Source organism: Festucalex cinctus, chromosome 8 (genome assembly GCF_051991245.1).
Source record: "Festucalex cinctus isolate MCC-2025b chromosome 8, RoL_Fcin_1.0, whole genome shotgun sequence".
NCBI lineage: Eukaryota > Metazoa > Chordata > Actinopteri > Syngnathiformes > Syngnathidae > Festucalex > Festucalex cinctus.
Genome location: NC_135418.1, coordinates 21,339,466 through 21,357,955, shown reverse-complemented (window position 1 = coordinate 21,357,955; position 18,490 = coordinate 21,339,466). Strand labels below are relative to the sequence as shown.

The following is an 18,490-nucleotide window of genomic DNA, read 5'->3' as shown; positions in this document are numbered from 1 at the left end:
TCATTTGTTCAAAGCATCGCTTCCCCCCTCTCCATCCTCCTTAATTGGCACCAGGGTACACTGAAGGCCACCGTCAAATACTACAGTTAGAGCTCTAATTAATGAGCATATTTTCTCCTAAAATTTGTCACCTGGCTGACGATACACAAAATATTTATCTTGTCAGCAAAGCAACCCCCCTCAAATATATGCTGCCTGTGCACATTCTGTTTTAATGACCCTCCTTATCCGCCTGTGTTTATTGAATTCAAAGGTGCCTGGACCTCAGTGCCGCTGCGCCGTCGGCAGTATTGTCAGCGAGGGAGAGGACAAGGAGCTTCTGAAGCGCTACGTGACATCTGGCTTTAAAGTGTTCTCCTTCCCTGAAGTCACACACGTGGTCACTACCTCATTCCCCCACAGGACCACTTTGTCCATCCTCCTGGGAGTAAAAAGAGTCTATCCACGGCTAGAAAGCTACATCAAGGTATTTTACTTTTTGCATCCATCCATAACACAATCTGCCTTCTATTGCCTCAGAAATATTCCTGCTTGCACAAAGAAATGTGAACCCAAATATGACTGTGAGGCTGGAAAAAGGCCTACAAAGAAACACAACACATTCACTTAAAGTAACACTAAGGAACTTTCAGTTTTCGTTTATCATGGCGGCATTATATGGACAAAAGCGGTATAGAACCTTCCAGTGTTACGTCACGTTGAAGTGCGCCCCTAGCGGTGGGACGTCAATGCGAGTGAATTAGAAAACAATCAGTGTGAGCTAGAGTAGGTCAAACAGTTGATAAATCAGCTACCAATGCTATGGTGAACTTGTGCCCGGCCGACGGATGCTCTAATAGCTCAAACAGAGATGAGATCATTCTTTCGGCTGCCGGCAGCGATTCTAAACCAGACGGAAGACAGTGAGGAGTGAAAGACGAGCACAATGGCTAATATTGTACTTTTTTACATAACAGCAATGCATATAAACCACCTACAATCTCTAATAACAATATTGAGGCACTTACTTGCTCATGCAAGCACACATTGATCGCGTCACAAGCAAATTATGTTCCCCTTCATCTGACAATTAGCATAATTTTAAACATAGAAGGCCAAAACATCCCTAATGAAAATTAAACTGCACTAATAAACTAGCCACTAGGGGGGTGCTATAACTGCACAAATGGAAATAACCTGACTTTTTTAAATATTGTGAACATGACGATGAAGATATTGTGGCAGTTTTAATATCACGATATCACGATATTACCCATATCGTTACATCCCTAGTTCCTACCATCCTTCTCAATGTTGCTTCGTGCCAGTAAAAATGATACAGACCCCCCTCAGGCCATGGCAAAGGTACCGTTCAACTAGTTATAAGTCGATGTTTCACCAGAAGAGTTCTGAAAATATTTTTTTAAGGTTGAAAATTTCCTTAGTGCTACTTTAAAACAAACATTAATTGTAGCATTGCAGCCAAATTTGAGTTAAAGTGGAATGTGTATTTATTGAATGGGTGTTATAGGTATTAATAAAAAACATAAAAAAACAAAAAACAAAACTCATTTACTGTATCACACACGTGAAGTCAACTGGAGGGCAAAAGAGGGGAAAGAAAGTGAACATTATTTTTATTACACTATGATGAAGGGCCTTACTAGGTGCTGCTTGAGAGATCCCGTGGAAATGAGTCATTGGGATGTGCTGACTTGTGTGGCGAATCTGGCGATTGTTTAATTATGCAGCGCGCTCAAAACAGGTGGCGGCACCACAGGTTGTCTTGAGTAGCACCGCTTCTGTCGGAGGAATGTTGGCTTCGGTCCTGTCTGGCTGCCTCCGCCATCTGCTTGGACGCCGTGTAAAGCTGGCTGCCCTCCAGTGGCACTTAGACTGTCTAAGAGGTCAACATACACAGCCGACGATCTAACTGGCCATCGGTCTTGTTCTTCGTCACCTAATTACATCACAATTTTATCGTTGCTTCCCCTCATGTCGCTCATCTGTCTGTTTTAGTGCATTTGATCCATCTGTACCCCTGTTATTTGGGTGATTTATTCACTGGCTTTAGTTGCTTATTACTCCGTTCAGTAGTGGACTATCGGAACTAAAACACAATCTGTGATTTTTTTATTTTATTTATTTTTTATTTATTTTTTTTGAAAGGGGAAGTTGAAACATTTAAACATTCCATGACAATAATATGTTATATGTGACCTCACAAGTCTAAACACGACATTCTGATGAGTTAAGCAGCAAAATCCAGCCATTTTTATCCATCTTAGGGGGCGGCCATTTTGCCACTGGCTGTCCACTGAAGATGACATCACAGTTGCTCAGAGATCAGGCAATCACAGCTCACCTGTTTTCTGAAGCTGAGCTGTGATTGGTTGTTACCTGAGACCTGAGCAACAATGATGTCATTTTCACTCGACAAGAAGTGGCAAAATGGCCGCCTTCTGATATTGAGAAATGCTGCTGGATTTTGCTGCTTAACTCATATTCCACTAACACAATATTAACCAGAATACAGTATTTAGACTAATGGGGCTGCATTGAATATGTTATTGTCAAGAATTTTTTGAGGGCTTGACTTCCCCTTTACCTGAGACATGAGCAACAATGATGTCATTTTCACTCGACAAGAAGTGGCAAAATGGCCGCCTTGTGTTGGATTTCGCTACTTAACTCATATTCCACTAACACAATATTAACCAGTAGGGATGTAACGATATTATTATTATTATTATTATTATTATTATTATTATTATCTTGTTAATGCACGCACACATTGAGTTCCTCCACATATTGACTTGCTTCACAGGCATATTATGTTCCCCTTCATCTGATAATTAGTGTAGGTTTTAAACATAGCAGGGCCAAAAGATCCCTAATGAAAACTAAATTGCACTAAAACAAACTAGCCACCTGAGGGTGCTAGAACTCCACAAATGGAAATTAACCTGACTTTTTTTTTTTTTTAACAGATGTGTTGCATTTAAATATCGTGAACGTGACGACGATGATATTGTGGCAATTTTAATATCACGATATCACAATATTGTGCTTATCATTACAGTACATCCCTATTAACCAGAATACTGTATTTAGACTAGTGGAGCTGCATAGAACATGTTATTGTCATGAATTTTTTGGGGTGTTGACTTCCTCTTTAACTAATTTCTCATATAAGAAATTATGGGCATACATTTTCCATTATAAAACTTGAAATAACAAAGTTTTAACAAAGTAACATTTTAGTAATTTAACTTGTAAGGGTAAAAAAAAATTGCACCCACTTAGTGCTTTCAGTGCAAGTTCTGTTGTTCTAATTTGTATTTAGTCCTTTTGCTTATCGCCACTGATACCCTTGTGAAAGGGCAGGCGCACCCAAAGCCAAACAACAAAAAAAAAAAAAATAAAATAAAAAAAAAAGGAGGTAATGGAGCTCAGCTGATGCCAGGACACTTTGTCTTGTCTTGTCCTATCTCGTTCCATTTGCTCTCGGATTGTGGATTCCTTTTAAAACTTTGAGGCAATGTGCTAAGTATGGGCGAATCCTGAGATCAATTAATTTATCACTCCCTACAAAGTCAAACTCAAGGCCGGCGACCTCATTCTATGGGGCCGGTTGTGCTAAATGCACAGCAAACGAGATGTGTATTTAATTAAACAACAACAACAAACCTCTCAAGGTTTTACCATTAAGGTAGTCACTTTGTTTCATTCAGTGCACAACAGTTCTTTACAAAAATACATTTCTGATAAATACAGATTTCTGCATGTCTTTTTATTTCAATTTATAGGCAGCCTATAACACCGGTCAGCTATGACTAGGAAATACATGATGTATAACATCATCTGGGCTCAAGCATGTGCCCGGATGATGTTACAAACGTTAAAAGGATTTGCAGCACTTTCTTCTCGAACTGTACCACACATTTGCAGTCTCCAGTGGAACAGCACCGAGGTGTTTTGTTATTGAAATCCAGCTCAGTGTTCGCAGTTTGAAGTTCGCCTGGGACATAATAATGAGCTCGCAAACCTCACTGAACATTTTTTTTGAAACGGCACAAGTCAATTTTGTGAGGAGAATACACATTGAAATTCAGATTGCAGTACCTAATTCTTGATTCCGTTGCATCACCCAGAATGCACCTTGACACTGCTCTCACACAACCAGCAAGTGTTTTGAGGCGTCGGTCATTCGAAATAGGTAGATTTGGAATGCAATTGTTTCCTCACACATACAGTATACCTAGAAGCTACTTTAAGAAAATTAACTCATTTGCTCCCAATAACATATAAATACGTTTTCTTTTTCTTTTTCTTTTGTTATGATGATGATGATGATGATAATACAGGGGTTGTGAGATAATCGGGATCACTTTTTATGGATCTCTTGGACATCAAGTTGAGCCTTGGTATAAATGAGTAAATCCTTCGCACATATATTCATAATCGACAAATGCAATTTTAATCATAGTACTGCGGTTTGACTAATTAATGCTAGTTTATACGATGTATTCCTCCTTCAAAATTGTGGAGTTTAGTTCCTCTTTGCAAGAATTTGAGTATGATTGGTTAAATGTTAAGACACCCACAACCCCAGTTCAAAATGATGTGCACTTTTGTGCAACCGAAATATCACAGTTGATTATTTTTGCTGCCAACCTCTCTGTAAGATTGTTCCCATTTGAGGTACATATATGTATAGTGATTTTTTTTTTATTTTATTTTTTTTTTTAAAGGGATTTGTGTTGTCCTATGTTACCGCCGGTACATCAAGAGATATTTGCAAATGTCAATTTGTAATTTTGATTAAACGCAAGTCATTAAGTCATTAATGACTACAGAAATAAGTGAACAACTACTGTTGATATGCTAAAATCAGAGGATTTGGACAATTTTACATAAAAAAAAAAATGGCTCCATAAGATTACTTGATTATGAAAATTGTTGTCCATTAACTTGTTGATTAATCGATTAATTTAATAGCTCTACATAAAACACGTTATATTCTTAAAAAACAGCTATGTAGACTTTTCATGTTCTTTGTAGCCTATTGCCATTCCAAAAACCAAACTTTCACACTCTGCAGTCTTTCCCCCAAAGCTGCAAATCTTCCTTTGAACTATATCGAATAACGCCGTCCGTTCTGAGCTGCTTTCTCTTGAATAAAGCATGCGGTTGATGTCTGACACATTGAATATCCCCAAATGGTCAGACCTTTTCAAACGCAGCTCATCAGCATTTAGCAGATCTGGCTTGCCATGGCAGGATGATTTCTCGCTGTCAAGACACTTTGTTTTGCCGCCCTGTGGTCAGGTCTGATATTTGCCTAGTCAGACCATCGATCAGCCCCGGAGTCTTTCTTCTGCGCCTTTACCCCTCAAGTGGTGAGCTTCATCACAGATGCGGTAGCGTCTTGAGATTTGATTGGTGCGCAACGGCCGGGGCCTTCAGACCGGTAGTGAGGACTGGAATGGGAAGATAATATTGCTGACATTCACGGAGATCTAAAGGTTCGAGAAAGGCAGACTATGGAACATTTGTTTGCTCGAGGGCACTAAAGTTGATTGCCAGCACCGAGCCTCTGTGCTGAATATAAAGCGAGTTTACCTTTGTTCCTCAATGACGTCCTTATTTTTAGCAACCGACACACATGGCAACATGCGCGTGAAGCATCACAAAGTGCTGCCTCTTGAAATTTTGTTACTATGGTGGACCAGAGTGGCGCAAACCAGAGCACATCTGCTTGTCCTCCGGGCTTCTGTGACATGCAGACGTTTGGCTATGATGTAAATTCAGAAAGGTCAGAGAAGGTCACGGGGTTTTGTGCGCTGGACATGGAGCCAGAGTTGCATGCTGGGAGACCTCCTGTCCACACAAACGCGAGCATAATTATTCAACTTATTTAAATAAAGCGTGCTTGTTATTTTTTTACAGCGTGCGTTTTGGGTTGTTTATTTTTTTTTGTCTTTGCGCGGCCGTATCTCTCGAACCCTACGCCCGACCGGGGACATACCAGCATCTCGTCTTGATGAGATGTTTCCAACGGTGTTTGTCCCGTCGCTCCACGACATTGCATTCCGGAGATAGAAAATATATACTGTGCTAGTGTGCTGTATAATAAGTAAATTTAAAAAAACAACAACATACTTTTAATGGAAAAAAATGACTGTAAATGAAAAAACATACATGGTGAATGAAAAAGCATTCATAATAAACTCAAAATCATACTAAAATGAAAAACATAATGATAATAAATGAAAAAAATATATACTGTGCTGTAAAATAAGTAAATTTAAAAAACAACAACATACTTTTAATGGAAAAAATGACTGTAAATGGAAAAAAACATAAATAATGAATAATAACACTCATAATAAACTCAAAATCATACCAAAATGAGAAAACATAATTATAATAAATGAAAAAAATAAAAAATACTGTGTTGTATAATAAGTAAATTTAAAAAAAAACATACTTTTAATGAAAAAATGACTGTAAATGAAAAAATAAACATAAATGATGAATGAAAAAGCATTTATAATAAACTCAAAATCATACCAAAATGAAAAAACCAAATTATAATAAATGAAAAAAATATATACTGTGCTCTATAAGTAAAAAAAAAACAAAAACGTACTTTTAATGGAAAAAAATGAATGTAAATGAAAAAAGAACATATATGATGAATGAAAAAGCATTCATAATAAACTCAAAATCATACCAAAATGAAAAAAACATAATTAGAATAAACAAAAAAATATATATACTGTGCTGTATAGTAAATTAAAAAATATATACTTAAGTCAATATAAATGAAAAAAGAACATATATGATGAATGAAAAAGCATTTATAATAAAGTAAAAATCATACCAAAATGAAAAAACATATATAATAAATTAAAAGATGTATAGAAAAAAAAAAAAAAAGTTAACTTTTTTTTTTTTTTTTTTTTTCTTAAAAAAAGGTTAACTTTTAATTACATTTCAAGCCACAAAACCAAGTTAGCATTCCCTCTTTTATGGAGAATGTTGCATCACGAGCCTGCGCGCGAACACTTCCCACCGGAGACTCGACGGAGTTTGCCCGTTCAAACATGACTTTCATCTCTAGGCATCTGGGACTCTAACTGTTGGTGTTAAATGTCACATCTGCATTTGATTGATCCGATTCAAACTTTAGCCCGTCGCACTGAATCAAGAACACGCTGCTGAGTGTGATTGTAATTTAAGAGGGTTAGTTATTTATAGATGTGGCACAAATTGTTCGGTGTCACCGGCGATCTAATCCATCAAGTTAAATGTGTGTTAAAAGCGCTTTTAAAAGATTTGAAGCTGCCTCCATTGATGTGTTTTGATTGCTGTCTTAGATGTGATGCAGTAACGTGAATTGTCACAAGATTTACATTAGATTTAGGTTTGTTCTAGTGAGAGACTGATCACTCTTTTTTTTTAGGTCAAAACCAACACTGATTATTAGTAGTTAAGAAGACCGACAACCGATATTTCATTCCGATATTCATTTGCAGTAAAAGGGAAAATCCATCCATCCATCCATCCATCCATCCATCCATCCATCCATCCATTTTCTGAACCGCTTGCCCCTCACAAGGGTCGCAGGGATGCTGGAGCCTATCCCAGCTGGCTATGGGCAGTACCTGAACTGGTTGCCAGCCAATTGCAGGGCACACAGAGAACGAACAGCCATCAAAAGAGAAAATATTAGCTTCAAATAAAAAAATGTACTTTTTCTTTTAATTTTAATCATATAAAGAATTGACAGCTTTGTTTAAAAATTATTTTAAAAAAAACTTTCAAGGTGCCTCTCATCAGCATGTGTTAAGCTAAATTAAAAACTAAGCAAGGAAGTAGTTCCCTTAAGTTTCCTACTGTAAATAGTTTTCCAAAATTTCACCATATGTAAAAAAAAAAATAAAATAAAAAAAAAATAAAAATAAAAATATTATATTTAAAAATGAAAGGGCAGGGAGTTCCTAGTGTCAGTATCATTTTTTTTTTTATAAAGTGGAAATAATCCATAAATGAAAAGTTTCCTATATCTCACGTGTTCGTAAAAGGTTTCAAAAGATCTTCGCAGATAGTGAAAAATTGTCTGAATATATTCGAAATTTTTGCGACAAGTAAAAACTGTCTGTGAAGGTCTTGCAAATCCAGATGAACACTCTAAATTTGCTACGTTTGCAAGCATTCACCGATCAGGGAAATACCAGCTTTATCGGCCTTCACATTTGTAAAAAAACCCGTTGCCGATATTTACAAAATGCCAAATATCGGCACCAATAATCTGTCTATCCATAATTTGTTCTGTATGGTATACATTTTGAACACTTTCTACAGTATCTTGGTTGAAAGTAGTGAGAAACGTCCATAACACTCCCTAACTTATTGATCCAGTTTCTGGTACTTGAATTCAATTGAAGGTGGTCATAGACTTCACATGATGGTAGATTTTGCCCAATCAATGTACATTGTTTTCTTGCATGCTATTTCTGTAAAGTCGGCTAAAATAGTTCAACCATTTAGTGTTTTTGTTGAGATAGGCTTGATGCAAATGAAGTGAATTTGAGAGCATGCTCTGGAAAGATTTTATAACTATCCATTGTCTAGACTTTTGACTTCTGGGAAGAGGCAGGGTGCATCCTGGATTGGTCTTTGGCCAATCACACGGCACATGGACAACCATTCACACTCACAGACCATTTTGCGTCTTCAATAAACCAAATTTGGATGTTATTAGCATGTGGGAAGAAGCCTACACCCAATGGGAAAACCAGCATAAGCAAGGCAAACTGGACAAATGAAGGCGAGAGCTTGGATTCAAACCCACAACATCAGAACTGCAGGCAGACGTGCTAACCACTACCTCCACCGTGTTGCCCTCAATGGATTTTGTGACTAGCAATCCAAGAGGCAGTTTGAAACTGTTTGAGTATAAGTGCGACAGGAATGAGGTCCTTTTAACCAAGGTGAAGGTTGTGGGACTTCAGCGGGGGTACGAAAGAAAATTGTGGAGATAAAAAAAAGAGGCTTAGGAATTAACTGCTTTACTCAGGTCACTGACTTTCAGGCAATCCTTTTTCATATTTTCATGGCTGAACACGTCAATGAAGTGAAAATTGCTACTTGAGTGACACCCGGGATTGTACTGGCAGTGAGTTCTGTCACTCATTATGTCTTCAGCGTCTTTGAATTGACTTCTTCACCTTTGCGGCTTTTATATGAAATGTAGAGCACAAGATTCATCATTTGTTCTTGGACGGGAGAAACTGCAGTATGTGTCTACTCTCTATTTTTATTTCTCTGAACGCGCAAATGTATTGTTGTATACTGCATGTAGTTTAAAACACTCGAATGACGAGTGAGGTTTCTTAATGATTACTATCATTGACACATGCTCGGTATCCGATGTGGTCAAATGTCATTCTGCTTTGTAGTCCTGGGCAATAAATCGATTCAATGTCATTTTGAAAATCGAATGGTTGAAAATTTGCTAAGTCGTGAAGTTTGCACAAGTGGCAGAATGCTGGATGGAGGTTTTTAAGACATTTACAACTACTTAATTGTGGCAATTAAGCACAAGCTATGAATGTTAAGTTTATAAATCGATTAAAATCATAATCGTCCTGAATGTCTGAAAAAAAAATCGAGATTTTATTTTTTTGGCCATATGGCCCAGCCCTAAATTGAAATGTAATGTAATGTTTTAGTGTGTATTCCAAGGAGAACTAAATGGTTGATTACATGGTAACACTCAAAATGAAATTAATTTCTGTTTATTTTTTTTATTTATTTTTTATTTTTATTGTGAATCTGCTCATACACATTGAACAAATAAAAATGTGAGTGGCCCATCTCACGTCAGTCAGGGCTCAATTGATACAAATATGTCTTCATAAGAATATGTCACGATTAAGATTCAGAGGGAAGAAGTCTGTATCTTTACTCCTGATTGATTCCGTTTTTTTTTGTTTTTTTTGTTTTTTCCTTGTGAATAAATAATGTGACACTGCAGTGAGAACAACATATATATAATTTGTTCTGTCAGCAAGCCTCCGCTATCTGTAGCAGTAGCCTTCCTTCTTTAATGCCGATCTTCTCTGGAGAAAAGGGCCTTTGTTGGCTAAGGTTGTTGTTTGCATATAATTATTATTTGTTGACTGTTTTTCTCCATAAAAACAACCTTTGTGTCATCTATGGTGACTCATTCTCTCTACAGCCCAGAGGATGCAAAATGCCCCCTGGAATCTGGAAGACATTATGAACTTATCTTCTGTGCTTTGTAGTGAAATAGTTTTGTTGAGTTTCCCCTGAGGACAGCTTCTCGCATACAATTCTCACTATGTGCTGTTGTGCTTGTAGTTGAAATTATTTAGAATAAGCCCTCCCTTATTATTATTACTATTTTTTTCTGCACCATATTATAGTTAACCTCAGACGCACCATATAAAACATGTTAGGTAGCAACTTTCTGCAAGTTCCATAAAAATGTTGATTTTTAAAGCTGCTACTCAGCAAAACACATCTGTGTCATAATCAAGTGCCCATTATTAAAATATTAAAATCTGTGGATTAACATCTTTGCAAATGTGTATACTGACTGTAATTGTAAAGTTAAATGTGAAATTATTCATCCAGCCCTTTTTTTCAGTGATTACTGAAACAAAACATTTATTAGTGTTACACTTTACACTGGGAGTGAATGAGTTAACAGTGCTTCTACGTCTGTTATTGATAAATTGGATGACCATCCATGTCACGTTAACTCCAAGCTATATGACAACTCTCATTCTTCTTTTAGTGTACGACCTGGATTATACATTTACTTGGATTTCTAGGAAAATAAGTAATTTGTCAAGCCATAATATACGGTATAAGCACGTTTTACCAAGGAAGATCAGAATTATTTTGTTTTAGAGCTCTAAAAATACACTGCAGTGTTTCATTTATTCATCCAAGGGAGCATGACGCACTCACTGTAGGGTCCCATGCAGATGTAGTCCCCTAGGCTTAGGGACCTGGAAAGAGAAAATACTTGCACATCCTCTTCTTCTTGGTGACCATCAGGTCAGCAGGTCCCTCCGGATCTGCTGCAGATCGGCTTGGAAATAAACAGCATTTAAGTGGCGGAGTCTTGGTCTTTGCTAGGACAGTAAAAGAAAATTAAAAAATTACAAAAATTTAGTTCATCAGCACTTTGCAGTGTGTTGGTAGATGGTTACAAGTATTTGATCAGGTAAGAACAATGATGCACAAAGCAGAAATTGATATTCTCTCTAAAGTGCCTCATTTATAGACAATTGCAGTTAAAGTCATTTTGCGATTTTCCATGCGCTCTCTCTTCATCAAGCCAGACTTTAATACTTTCATTGTACGGAAAATGACAAAGTAGTATCTCTTGGAATAGTGTCATTCCTGTGGTGTATACTGTGAGGAAATGACCTTCCCATGACCCCGATAGTCTTCATTGCCTTTTCTGCAGCGTATGGAGAAAATACCACAGAAATCAATAGCACACTATCCACAAACCCCTCCCCAATTATACAAGCACACCTCGCAGTGTGTATCAGGGATTCCAATGCAGCTCTCATTATTTGGCCTTTGGCCCAAGCCTCCAGATGGGAAGTCGCATAGGTCTTACGTCTTCACAGATGATGATCGTAAGCAATCAATGTTACGCTTCCTATATTTACACAGTTGATTTTGCAGGCCCAACAAAAAGTACTGAATGCCGTATTTTCAGCTCAGGCTTTCACAGGTTTTAAATACAGTGGATATCATTTTTTTTTTTTGACATTTTGACAAATATCTGTATCGTCCTTTTTTTTTTTTTCTCAAATCTGATGACTTATCAAAGGTAACGTTAAAACCATTTTAATCTCAGGAAACTAATTATTCAAATTTTCAGTTAACTTTATAAGAGATGCTGCTGACCCTGGAACCTTTTGAGCCTTTTTAAAAATTGTTTATTTATTTATTTATTTATTTATTTTAGAAATTTAAAATGAAGTATATTGTCTAAAAAAAAATTCTTAACTTTGAAAAGTCTGGAAAAAAATTGTTCAATCAGCATTTATGCATGCTATGCCTCAAAGTCAAGATTGACATTTGTATTTTAAAAAATTTGGACGGCGATATTTTTCACCCCTTTTTACTCAAAATGTGTATCGGCTTCAAATATCGGTTATCGGCCTCCTTGACTACTAATAATCAGCATTGGTATCGGCCCTGAAAAAAATGAGACCAAGGTCAATAATAAGAAAATCTCTTCATTGGGGATGTAGGCTAAATAAAAACGACTGAAATAATGTCATTGCACAAGTGTGCACACCCTCTTATAGTTCGGACGTGACCCTGGTGATCACTTGTGCAGCCACATATCAGTGTCATTTTATAAAAACCTGTCATTTGAATAGGAATGTGTAGACTTTATATCCACCGTAGCTAATATCATTTTTACATCCATCAAATATTCCTCCCAAATATAAAAAGCGGCAGAAAGATCTGATCTATAACAAACAGCAATTTCCTGCATAGTCAGAGCTTGATATTCCCTTTTTCCATTGATCACTACTGTGTTCCAAAAATGATTCAAAACACATGAAAGACGACGTTGAACTGGGCGACACGTTCTGTCAGGACAACAAACAAGGGCACTCCAATTTATTTTTGGTTCATCCTACCAAAACCTTTGCGCTGCTATTAATATACTCCTGCTCATATTAATCAGCTGCTGAAAATAGTCAAGAGCAATCTTGAACAACTATCTAAGCCATTTTGAATACAAATCAGTGCAAAAGCTGTTTTGCTGTTTTTGTTTTTGCAAGAACCCCGATCAAATTGGTCAAAAATGCATGAATACAAAAACAAATGTGCAACTAATTAGTGTATGCAATGAAAGCAGTGAGCAGACTTAAATTATGCATGTTGCCTAAATGAGGCAATGACTGCAATTCTTCAATTATAGCTAGCAGTCTATTACTGGATATAATGCTCTTGCATTTATTGTGTATTTTGATTAGCCTTGTACAGATGACAAACTAGATATTGTCATTATCACATTGCAACACTACCTGCCACTACGCTGCTTCAGTACACGATTAAACAAACAAGCAAAACAAATCTAAAAGATCATGATTGAAAAGTAGTAATGCTTGAGCTATATTTATTCCTTTTAATATTCACTTTGGACTGCTTGCTGGGATCCATTTAGAATTAATAACAGTGGAACCTCTGCGGTTGACCACAATCCACTCCGACATGCGAGTTCACTTTAGAATTGTTCATATTTCAACAATTATTGTTTGTATTTGGAAAAAAATGGTAATGAATGGCCTGGTCAAAACTGTCGCCGTCATAAAATCTTTTAACTCATTCACTCCCAGCCATTTTCACAGAAGCAGTCCCGTTCGCTCCCGGCTGTTTTACTGGATTTTGACGGATTTTGCAAGGCCCACAGAATATTGTGTTCTATTGCTATAAAAGCATGGAACCCATCAAAAGAAAGATTCAAGTCTCTTCTTTCATCAGGAAAAAAAGTATGTTTCTATCTGTTTCCGTTTTGCAGCAATTAGCATTAGAAGAGAGCTAAGTTTCATGTTTTCACAAATCTATTTAAAGTTGTAAGCTTTTTTCTACATAGCCCTGGTTGATCTCCTTTGCTCTGCTGCTACCTGCTGGCCGTTTGTGTATTAACTACCATTTCTGCAACCGTTCTTTGCAGTTGAGAGGCTGCATCAAAGCCTTCTGTATGCTCTAGCATAAAAAAACAAAACAAAAAAACGTATAAATACGTCTTTGGGACACTTAGAACATAAAAAACGTATTTATACGTTATTGGGAGTAAATGAGTTAACTATACAAGTTGTTTGTGGGTTTGGGGGTGCGTAGGGGTATGCTCGTCAAAAATAAGCAAGTTTCCTCTGCCTCATTCAGACAGGACAGAAAAGTATGTACCACTTTTACCTCAATGTTGCACTAGTTTTCATTTGTTTTATGGAAATCATGTCTCCTCATTTTGTTATACTTCTGTAGCAGTATTACAAAAATAGTACACACCGCCTGTGGAATGAATCCTTTTCAATGCTCACTTTGAAATGAATGGCGATTCAATCTTCAAGTTTTTTTGCGACTTTGGAATTTAGTTTATAAATTGTAAAACTTTTTTAAGATCTGCCATTGTTACTGGCTATTTCCTCCTATTTTGCTTACTTGCTGAGCCATCAGTTTTACTCTAACAAAAGTTTTTTTTTTTTTTTTTACCGCCATCTCAAAAGAACACGAATAAGAAACCGTTATCTGCTAATGCATTTCCTTCCTGCTCTTTTTACTGCAAATTTATTTTAAGATGGGATTCATTTTAAGTCCATTCTAACAAAGATAGAAGCTGAACTGTGACGGGAGTACATGAAACAACTTGACATTATGGGTAGCTTTACAAAGCAGACTCACTTGGCTTTGATCAAGATCTCAATGTATGCATGTAGACCTATCTTTATTTGAAACATTTATTGCAAAGGGCTCACAAAGCTCACATCCTGAAAGTTTAAAAGTCAAAATGATTGACGCATTTGCAGAGGACGAAGAGGTTGATGTTGGTGAAGATTTAAGTCTTCTATTAGTCTTCTGCAGTCTGCTCTTAAATGCTGCTACTTTTCAGTTCATTTGAACTCAGAAGCTCCCATTTGTGTTGCGTCAAATTCTCTGACCTTCCATTATTTAGAACAAAAGAAATAACAAATGAAAATGGAATGGCTGCATTACCGACCCAGCTCCCCTTAATGCATTCTTTTCTTTCAGATTTGACCATTTCTGACGGCTTTTGTCTGCTCATCAGTATGCATAATGCAACACATATTCGAACCATGACGCGGACACATAAGACCTTTTTTGGGGGTGGTTGATAATTGACGTTGAAATGCATCACTGCTGAGACAGATGGTGATAAAGTTGACGGGAAGGAGTTTGAAAAGAAGTCAGATGTCTCCTGTAAGAATATACTTTATACGCGTGTGTGTTTGTGTATATGTGTGCATGTGAGTCCTACAAGTTCTGTTCTTCAATAACCTTCCTATCCTCCACTTTTACTTTATTCAAAATGGACTATCAGTGAGGCCTGCAGGGATACTTTTTCTCTCAGGATCTGTCAAGAAGCTATAGAGCAATCTTGATGGTTGAAAGTCTTGGAAAAGCATGAGGAATTATTGATGGTTCCAAACACTCACGCTAAGGAATTGATGGCAGCTCACACTTAATATTTGAACAAAGGTGCAACATTTCAACCATTGAGGCTGTCAGTAACGCAATTGGACTCAGTACTAGGGATGTAACGATATCCAAACATCACGATACGATATTATCACGATATTGTGTGGGGTTTTGGCGATATTTAAAAAAGGTCACAATATTGTTTAAAAAAAAAAAAAGCTCATACTAAAAAAGCACAATATGTGCTTTTGTACATAACAGCAATGCATATAAACCACCTACAATCTCTGATAACAATATTGAGGCACTTACTTGCTTATGCAATCACACATTGATCGCTTCACAAGCAAATTAGGTTCCCCTTCATCTGACAATTAGCACAGATTTTAAACGTCGAAGGGCCAAAACATCCCTAATGAAAATTAAATTGCACTAATAAATGAGCCACAAGAGGGTGCTAGAACTGCACAAATGGAAATCAACCTGACTTTTTTTTTCAGCAGATGTGTTCCTTTTTAATATTGTGAACGATATTGCCCTTATCGTTACATCCCTACTAAATGTGTTTCCTGTCATCACATCAATACATTAAATTTGGTGGAACCATGAATCAAATGTTATGCTGGTTGAACAAGAGAATGTAATTGAGCCAACATTTTTTAGAGAAAGTCCAGAACATATTTATTTATTTTTATTTAACCTTTTTTTAACCAGGTAAAATGTTTGAGAACTAATTCTCATTTACAAACATGACTTGGAGAACTTTCAGTAAGGCTCCACCCGTTAAGCGGAGGGAAAAAAAAGAAAAAAAAAAAAGAGGATGACCCAAGAAAAAGGAACCAAACCTAACACGACATCATAGAAAAGTGTTAAACTTGCATCTTAGTTCTGGCTGCTCAGTTCAATACGATGAAGTAGACACGAATGTCAAAAGAAAAATGAAGTTGCTTTTCATCAGAACTGGTAATATATTCCTTGCTGAAATCATTGCTGTTCAATGTTCTCAAAAATTTAGCGATCACGGGTCATCAAGTGGCCTTCAATGACCACACGAGTAGCCTGCGGACTTGTTCTAAAATAAATAAATAAATAAATGAAAACAGTTCACCACTGATGGGGCATTGTAACTTCCTAGGAACAAGTAATCACTTGCAGGGATTTATATAGACATAAAGTTGATTGTTAACAGTTATTGTAAGAATTCATTAACATGAACAATGTTGTAATTTGAACATAATTCTTTATATTAAAAAGTGTGCGTCAAACTTTTCATATCAAATCGATGAGCTTTCACTCGTCTGCTGTCAAGTCGATAAATGATGAATAAAAAACTGAATTTTGTACATTTACACTCAAATTATTTGCAACTTAAAATGATTTGAATGGCTACTTAGGTTTATCAATAAGTCTAAATAATAATTTTTACAAAGTATGATTTCCAACCCCATTTTCATTCGAGCATGTTGACCTTCAAATGTTCTTCCAGATGTAATCGATTACACTGGCTGCCACCTGTCAGTTGTTTAACTCATGCCAAAAGTGTGGGAGTAACCGGCATCTGCAGCACAAGAGCGGAATAACAAAAACGCATCGCATGAAAGGTTAACGAGCAGTGAGAAGTGAAGTGGTGTTCGTTATGTGAGCCTCTGCTTGATTGACGCGAACGGTAAAGACGGGGAATGGCAGTTTTGATGTTAGCGACTGAGATTGCCATAAAAGACGGCAGACTTGTTATATCATCAACAAGTCTGCTCTTGGGTACATGCAAGTTCACGCACTCGCACAATAGGTGTTATAGGAACTCATATCAACACTTTCGGAGTTTTATTAACAGTTTTGCAACTTAAGTGGCATCTGCTAGTTTGTGAAAAATGGGAAGCAGAATGAAAGTTTTGTCTTCCTAAATTAGTTGTTGGATAGATTTCTTTTTTTTTTTTTTCTCCCGAGGGATCAATGTGATTAATTATAAAATGTTTACCAAAGTGTTACAAAAATAATTTCATTTCAACTGTATGATGTTGATGTAGTAAAATGATGATCACACTATATTGTGATAGTACACTTGGCAAAATATCACTCCTAGAGCAGGCGTTTGAGCAAAGAGACAATTCGGAGGGCTGCATTAGAACTCAGTATCAACAAAAGCTTGATTCATTGACTGCGTAGATCAGGGGTGTCAAGCTCATATTAGCTCAGGGGCCACATGGAAGAAAATATATTCGCAAGTGGGCCGGATCGGTAAAATTGTACATAATTTTTAAAACATTGCCGTCAATTACATGCAGATTTTCGCTATTTGTGGGCCAGCCCTAAATTGTGGGGCGCATCTGTACAAATATTGTCCCCAATTTTTTTTGCATAAACCTGTATATTGTTCACTGATTGTGTGCCGGGTGCCGTTAATGAAGTTATACGGACGTTAATCCTTGTCATATGTGTAGTTGAATGTATGTATTATTCAGCACGTTTGTGTTTGATTCATGTTTTTATTTTTTAAACAAACTAACTTTAAATTGTGTTTAAAATAACGACATTCAGAGAAATTCCATGTACAAGTTGCATTGCTCAACTGAGACTTACTTGTGTAGTTATGAATTTATAAGCTTTGATTGTGGCCGGCTGATTAATTGGACCGACATCACTTTTTTTTTTTTTTTTTTTTTTTTTTTTTTTTACTTTACAAAACTATCTCGTGGGCCGGATTAAACCCCATTGCGGGCCTGATCCGGCCCCCGGGCCTTATGTTTGACACCCCTGGCGTAGATGAATATGATGACCATAAAGCTTCTCAAACTGGTGCGAGACGGTAGACGGGGACAGAAAAACTTTTACAACGCTGCTCCAATGTCAATTGGTTGTTATATTCTGGAGTTGGATCCCAAAAACGCAGACACAAATAAGAGTTTATAACATCAAGAGGCGTGGAACTAACTTTGCTCGACCAGAAACAACAAGAAGGCATCGAGGAACAGAGGAGCAGGTGGCCAGCTGTACAGATGACAGAATGAATAAATTGGCAGAGACACACTTCTCTGTCAGACTTATATAGACAGCGAATGGATCTGATTGGCTGTGGCCAGACATGTGGCTAACAGGAGTGACATGGAATTATCTGATTGGCTGTTGACCAGATAACGAGATTAAAGATTCCTGACATCACATAGCTTCTGACATCACATAGCTTCTGACCAGTTGGAACTAGCTGCTGATTATATGCATCTTGCATCAGTTCAAATAAAACCAAACATCAGACATTTTCCACAAACAAAAC

The 18,490-nt window shown here is 36.9% G+C and overlaps 1 protein-coding gene across 4 annotated transcripts in view; it reads left to right on the top strand.

Moving 5' to 3' along the window:
• tex264b (testis expressed 264, ER-phagy receptor b) overlaps positions 1-18,490 on the top strand; it is a 36,963-nt gene that overhangs the window by 5,765 nt on the left and 12,708 nt on the right. For all 4 annotated transcript variants that reach the window (XM_077529448.1, XM_077529446.1, XM_077529445.1 and 1 more), the window contains exon 2: positions 254-466. In XM_077529448.1, the coding sequence (XP_077385574.1) occupies positions 254-466 (213 nt within the window). The remainder of the gene's footprint in view (positions 1-253; positions 467-18,490) is intronic.